Genomic DNA, 7500 nt, shown 5'->3' on the forward strand with positions numbered 1-7500 from the left:
CTAGCTTACACATTTACCCAAATTATCATACGCCTGTTTAACCGAAGCTAATCTGGGTGTGTTTCTCCATCCCCAATGTCACTTCTCTGTGTGTTACGGCCCTGACGGGAACGTCGGTCTCCTCGGCTGTGAACCGCTCCTGGCAAATCCGCCGTTATAATAGCAATCCGCCATGGAACAAGCGCGCCTGCTCTTAAAGGGAATGTGAGATGTCGCTCTGATTGGTTTATTTCACGTTACACCCAAACCACACCTATGAGTAATGAAGCGACTTCAGACCAACACTTTTTAGATTTGCGTCGGAGAGTCATTTATCCCACCGGTATAATGGCAACAGCGCCTGAGACCCGCCCACAAAGTTACTTGCGTTTCAGATCGTTAAAATAGGGCCCATACACACACACACACTCACACATATACAGTCACTCCTGCACTCACACTCGACACACTTTTAATTTAACATTCATCAATATTATTGATCTCCTGCATTGACACCATTATACAAGAACTGAACTGAGCTGGACGATGACATCACGGTTTTCTCCAGAGCGGCTATATACAGGGTGGGCCATTTATATGGATACACCGTAATAACATGGGAATGGTTGGTGATATTAAAGTCCTGTTTGTGGCACATTAGTATATGTGAGGGGGCAAACTCCTCAAGATGGGTGGTGACCATGGTGGCCATTTAGAAGTCCACAAACAGGACTTTAATATCACCAACCATTCCCATGTTATTACGGTGTATCCATATAAATGGCCCACCCTGTATATATATACAGTGCAATGCATAAGTGAATACACCCATGCTAAAGTTGACTAAAAAGAGGAATAAAAAATCATATTTTGGAAATTGAACTTAATGCCTTAATTTAAAAAATTAGGAAAAATCCAACCTTTAAGGACACCAATTTTCTTTGTGAATGAATAATGTATCGTAAATAAATAAATGTTCTTCCTTAAAATACAGGGTGCATAAGTTTGGACGCCCCTATGTTAAATTCCCATAGAGGCAGGCAGATTTTTATTTTTAAGTTTTTTTTTTTTTTTTTTTTTTAGGATACTATGCATCCTGATAAAGTTCCCTTGGCCTTTGGAATTAAAATAGCCCCACATCATCACATAGCCTTCACCATACCTAGAGATTGGCATGGGGTACTTTCCATAAGATCATCTCTCAATGCAAATCAAACTAGCTAATAGGCTAACTGAAATAAAACCATGCCAGTCTCTAGGTATGGTGAAGGCTATGTGATGATGTGGGGCTATTTTAATTCCAGAGGCCAAGGGAACTTTATCAGGATGCATAGTATCCTAAAAAATTTTTTTAAAAAATACTTAAAAATAATAATCTGCCTGCCTCTATGGGAATTTAACATAGGGGTGTCCAAACTTATGCACCCTGTATTTTAAGGAAGAACATTTATTTATTTACGATACATTATTCATTCACAAAGAAAATTGGTGTCCTTAAAGGTTGGATTTTTCCTAATTTTTTAAATTAAGGCATTAAGTTCAATTTCCAAAATATGATTTTTTATTCCTCTTTTTAGTCAACTTTAGCATGGGTGTCTAAACTTATGCATAGCACTGTATATATATAAATGAACTAATTGAATAACTTTTTTACAACAAAAATGAACCATCACTGAACTAACTTAAGCTGGACTGTGACTCTATTTTCTTCTGGAAACAAACTCTGCTGCATTATTCTCCTGTTATCTCTGTAAAGCTGCTCTGAAACACTCGCTGTATAAGTAAAGGACACTTGACTTGACACACACATTTATGATTTGTTTTGTAACTACTATAGTTAACCTCACTGAGCTTTAAAATAACACCTTTATGACCCCATTAACATGTGTTGTGTTTCCCAGAAACCCCCAGCGGTGAGAACGACCCAGTTCAGAGGCTGCATGGGCGAAGCGGCGCTCAACGAGAACAACATCGGCTTGTGGAACTACGCGGAGAGACAGGGCGAGTGTGGCGGCTGCTTCATGAGGTGACACACACACACTCACACACACACACACACACACACACACACACACACACACACACACACACTCACACACACACACACACACACACTCACACACTCACACACTCACACACACACACACACACACACACACTCACACACTCACACTCACACACACACACACACACATACACTCTCACACACACACTCACACACACACACACACACACACACACACACACTCACTCACACACACACACTCACACACACACACTCACACACACACACACACACACTCACACACTCACACACACACTCACACACACACACACACACACACTCACTCACCCACACACACACACTGACGCTCTTCTCCAGCGGCTGACCTCTGACCTCTTCCCTGTTCCAGTCCCCGCACTGAAGACACGTCGTTCCACTTCGACGGCTCTGGGTTCTCTGTGGTCCAGAAGTCTCTGCGCTCCATGTCCACCAGCGTCGTCATGTTCTTCAGAACGCTTTCCCCCAACGGCCTGATGCTGTATCTCGCCTCCAACGGCACGGTACGTCCCCTCTCCAGTGGGGGGGGAAAGGGTTACTTGGGAAAGTAATGCGTTACAAACAAAAAAGTTAGATTTTTGGGCAAATGTAAAGACCCTTTCACAGCAAAAGTGGAATAATAATCCTCAGGCTGAAGGAAATGCAGACTCACTGTACAGTAAAGGTGGAGTAAAGGTGGAGTAAAGGTGGAGTAAAGGTGCAGTAAAGCTCAGCTGATATCCAGGATAACGGAAGATGCAGGAGAAACAAGCTTAACACTTTATCAGTAAAAACTTTTTGCTTATGGTGTAACTGAATCATCGAAGGTCAGAAGTGTGTACATAGGTCGATAAAGTGAGATTAGATGCATACAAATGTATGTTTTATTTAACATATTTAGTCATTGGAGGTTTGCATAGTATTCTGATTCTGCATTTCACAGATTTCATTCATTTTGAGGAATATTGAATCTTTTTTTGTGTGTAAGTGAGAGATGAGAAAATGCTCACATTTAGTCTAGAGCTACAATAACCATCATGTTCACACACACACACACACACACACGCCTCTGCACTTTGATTTGTCTCAACATGAGGACAAGAGAGCTGTCAGTCAATAAATGGGAAAAAATAGTAACTAGTGTTACTTATTTGAAAAAGTAACTCAGACATTTTGTCATAAATTTTAAAAGTAATGCGTTACTTCACTAGTTACTTGAAAAAGTAATCTGATTACATAACTCAAGGTACTTGTAATAAGTTACACTCAACAATGCCTCTCTCTCTCTTTAATCCAACACTGAAGTGAGTTAACCTGCAGTTCATCCACTGGCCACTAGAGGCCGGCTGCAGAAGAGGCTCAATCCCATAGACACGCATGTTAAAATGCCCAACTTTACAGCAGAGAAACACATGTTTACAGTCTGGTGCTAAAAGTGGTTTTGGTCTATAAAGTTAATGTTGTCCTTCATGACGACTGTGGGGGGCTGGATGTTTTTTATAACTCATCCGTTTAAATTATATTAAGCCTTAAAGTTCTGCATAATTAAGGGCGTGGCCACTTGAGTGACCGGTGGATTGCCGCTGATGTCACTGCTAGCCGTTTATCTGCTAGCATTAGCGTCATGTCACCTCAGCTAATCCGCCTCGCTGCACATTTTCGTTTATCCCTCATGTTTGTCCTCTGTGCTTGTAGAGAGACTTTCTGTCCGTCGAGCTGGTGGAAGGGAAGGTTCATCTGACCTTTGAACTGGGCTCAGGCACACTCACCTTGACCTCGAACAGAACATACAACACCGGATCCTGGTACAGAATCGCCCTGCAGAGGAACAAGCGCAAAGGTGCCGTTGTATTCTCCATTCTTATTGATTAGTTGTTGAACCCTCATCCTTCCCCAGGGTCATTTTGACTCTAAAAATATTTTATTTAGTGTTCATCAGAGGGGTCCAAGACCTCAGGACTTTTGCCGCACTTGAACCATGAAAATACACAGACAAAAAAAATAAAATAAATTAACATTATCATGTTTTATTATTTTATTTCCACAAGAGGTCGCCAAAGACACACAATGTTAGATATTTAGAGCTGAATTAAAAGGGTTATGCATGAAATTGTGAGTTATTTTGAATTTGTTGAAAGAATGTGAGGAATGTGCTTAAATTACTATTTATTTATTATTTATTGATCAAATCTAGTAATTTAAAGGTAAATAAAATAAAAAAAAATCTCCCAAAAAATTGCATTAAAAAATAGAAAAAATATGATCAAAATATAATAAAATAAGCTTTCTGGACAAATAAAATAAATCAAGTATAATTTTAAGGCTTCGGGTCGTTTTGACCCGTAATGAGACGACATCTGCTCTGTCCGCAGGGCATTTATCGGTGATGGCCGCTGATAACCCGTCCGAGAGAGAGGTCATGGAGGCGGAGTCACCGGGCTCGGCCTCTGACCTCAATCGCTCTGACCTCGACCCCATTTACATCGGTGGATTACCAGCCTCTCGACCAATCAGGTGAGACCAGCCTCTCAAGACATGCTGGAGTTGCATCATGTGTTTAAATGTTTAAAATAATTTGCCTTTAAATGCAACTCTTCTTTGGATCTTCGCAGGAGGCAGGTTGTCGCTCGCTCTTTTGTCGGGTGTATGAAGAACGTTGAAATCGCTCGTACGAACTTCGATCTGCTCAGAGAGGCGTACGGAGTGAAGAAAGGCTGCGTCCTCAAGGTACACTTATTGTAGTCAAATAAAACTATTAAAAACATTTTCATTAGATTTTTCAACGTTAAGTAATAAAATAAAATTAAAAACAATTCACTTAACGTTGAAAAAACTAATGAAAATGTTATTTAATGTTTTTTTTTTTTGTTTGACTTGAACTAAAATAACGAAAAACTAAAATTTAAATAAATAATGAAAACTAGTTAAAGTTATAAAAAATATACAGACATATTTAGCCCCATAATGAAATTTTTTAAAACTTTTAATAAATTGTTGTTAAATTGTATGTTTCATGATTTCAATTAATTAGACATGCAAAATTAAATTTAAAACAGAAAATACAAAAATATATATATTTTAAAATTCCATCCCCCTTCATTTTTGTTTTTGTGATCAATAACATGGGACACTGAAATAAGTTATATATACAGTTGCAATCAAAATTATTCAACCCTCATTGCAAACCTGGGGCACGTTCAAGTTCAAAACGGTGTGCAACGTTTTGCTACGGTTTCCGGGTTGAACGTCATGTTTCCTGGAAGCGGCGTGCACCGTGTGCAACGGGGTTTGAGATGCGTTTTCTGTTGTTTGGTGGGTGTGTCAGAACTGCAGTCCAATCAGCAGCAACATGTATATAAAGCACACGGTATTAAAGTGAACTCGCACAGTGGGTTCAAGGAAAGTAATGTACAAATGTGTTGATGCAGCTCGGTATACGCAACAACTGAGGATATTAGAAGACATGTTTGTGTAAGTTTTATTGTAAAAATATAGGATATCAACATAATGATAGTTGTTTATATTTTTAGCTTCATTGCAAGTGTATGACATTTGGTATAGAAATAAACAATGGTAATTAATTAAGCTTTTCCTAAAAATGAGAAAGAAAATACAGGGTATTAAAACAGTATGAACTACAGATAAAGTCAGTATGTGAGGCTAAATAGATGTTTTAGTCTGAATTAGGGAAGATGTGCTTCAGTTTCAGCAATCCCTTCACTCGATAGGGATGTTCTCTTGTGTTCTGGGCGGCAAGTGCAGTAACTGCAACATCGGGCATATTCTGTAGTATTAAACACATATTTATACCGACTTCATCAGGCTCCGAAAATTCTTCACAAAGAACACAAAGAATGGCCTTCCCAGCTGCCGTAGCTGCAACTCTTGCGTCATCAGAACAGTGTGTTCAACGCATCACCGTCTCTGTTTAAAAAACGTTGTGCAACGTTTTGTCAGGGCTGAACACAGCCTTGGTTTATTGGCCAAATTTACAGACTTTCAGCTGTTAGCAATGAACAAATCAAACAAAAGTAACTGAAATAGCTCAACACAACAAACGTTTCAAGTGGTTTCCCCAAAATCAACTAAAAATTAAACTTTTAATGACTTCTGTAGTTTCAAAATTATTCAACCCCCTGATATAATCCCTCAGATCTGCAGAACAGGTGTTGTCTCACTAATCAAGGGCTTCATTAGCGGCACCAGGTGTGCTTGAGCTAGAACACATGACATATCTGAACTGGCCAGGTTTGTTGAGTGTCACGTTTTACTGCAAGTTAGAAATATGGCAAAAGAATGGTCCAAGTTAAGAGAAGGTATCATCACCCTTCACAAACAAGGAGCAGGATATAAAAAGCATTAAATGCTCCTAGAGACACCGCTGGAAGCATAGTTCGCAAGTTTAAAGTTAAAGGAACAGTGTTTACACTCCCTGGAGCGACTGCAGAAGACCAGCAGAAGACTTGGTGGAAACAGACACTGGGGTTTCAGCTGAACAGGAAAGCTCGTACTGAACACATGCCAGAGCTCCAGGAATACACCACTGCTAACCCAGAGCACAGGAAAAGTGCTCAAAATCATATAAATAAGCCACAGATGTTTTGGGATTCTGTTCTGTGGAGCGATGGAACAGAACTGGAGCTGTTCGTCCCTGTGGATCAGCGGTGTGTGTGGAGGAGGAATGAGGCGTACGCTGTGGAGAACACCGTCTACAGTTCAGCGTGAGGAGCTCGTGATGCTCTCGGCTGATGGATGTCCTCCGGCTCTGGAAAACTGCAGCGTGAGGAAGGAGAGATGGAGTCACTGAAGTATCAGGAGATCCTGGGAGAGAACATCATGCCGTCAGTGAGGACTGTTCTTCAACAGGACAATGATCCCAAGTATTCCTCAGATTCACCCAAGGCTTGGTTTCAGAAGTAGTCCTGGGAGATACAGTGGCATCACAGTCACATGACTCGAACCCCGTAGAAAATCTCTGGTGGGATTTGAAGAAGTCCAGGAATATTCCTGAACTGGAGGCCGTTGCTCATGAGGAACGGGCTCAGATCCCTCAGAAACAGAAGCTGCTGTCTGCTTATACATCTCGTCTGCAGCAGAACAGAACAGAAAAAGGTTTACTCAGTGCTAGAGATGCTTGCCATGGAGGGGGTGAATAATTTTGAAACTACAGAAGTCATTAAAAGTTTCATTTTCTGTTGATTTTGGGGAAACCACTTGAAACGTTTGTTGTGTTGAGCTGTTTCAGTTACTTGTGTTTAATTTATTCATTGCTAACAGCTGAAAGTCTGTAAATTTGTCAGTAAACCTGATTTGCAATGAGGGTTGAACAATTTCGATTACAACTGTATATATATTTATTAGTTTTAGTTATTTATTAGTATTATTTATTTATTAGTGTTTATTTAGTTGTGGAGATTTTTAAAGTTGTGTTTGCGTGTGTTTCCAGCCCATCCGCAGCGTGTCTGTGTTCGGCACTGGTT

The 7500-nt window shown here is 40.1% G+C and overlaps 1 protein-coding gene across 1 annotated transcript in view; it reads left to right on the forward strand.

The window, feature by feature from the left end:
* lama1 (laminin, alpha 1) overlaps positions 1-7500 on the forward strand; it is a 70916-nt gene that overhangs the window by 52051 nt on the left and 11365 nt on the right. The window contains exons 48-53 of the mRNA XM_079862459.1: positions 1881-2005; positions 2394-2544; positions 3716-3860; positions 4393-4534; positions 4633-4747; positions 7467-7500. The exon at positions 7467-7500 is cut by the window's right edge and continues 134 nt beyond it. Coding sequence (XP_079718585.1) covers positions 1881-2005; positions 2394-2544; positions 3716-3860; positions 4393-4534; positions 4633-4747; positions 7467-7500 — 712 coding nt within the window. The remainder of the gene's footprint in view (positions 1-1880; positions 2006-2393; positions 2545-3715; positions 3861-4392; positions 4535-4632; positions 4748-7466) is intronic.

Source organism: Squalius cephalus, assembly GCF_949319135.1.
Source record: "Squalius cephalus genome assembly, chromosome: 25".
Classification (NCBI taxonomy): Eukaryota; Metazoa; Chordata; class Actinopteri; order Cypriniformes; family Leuciscidae; genus Squalius; species Squalius cephalus.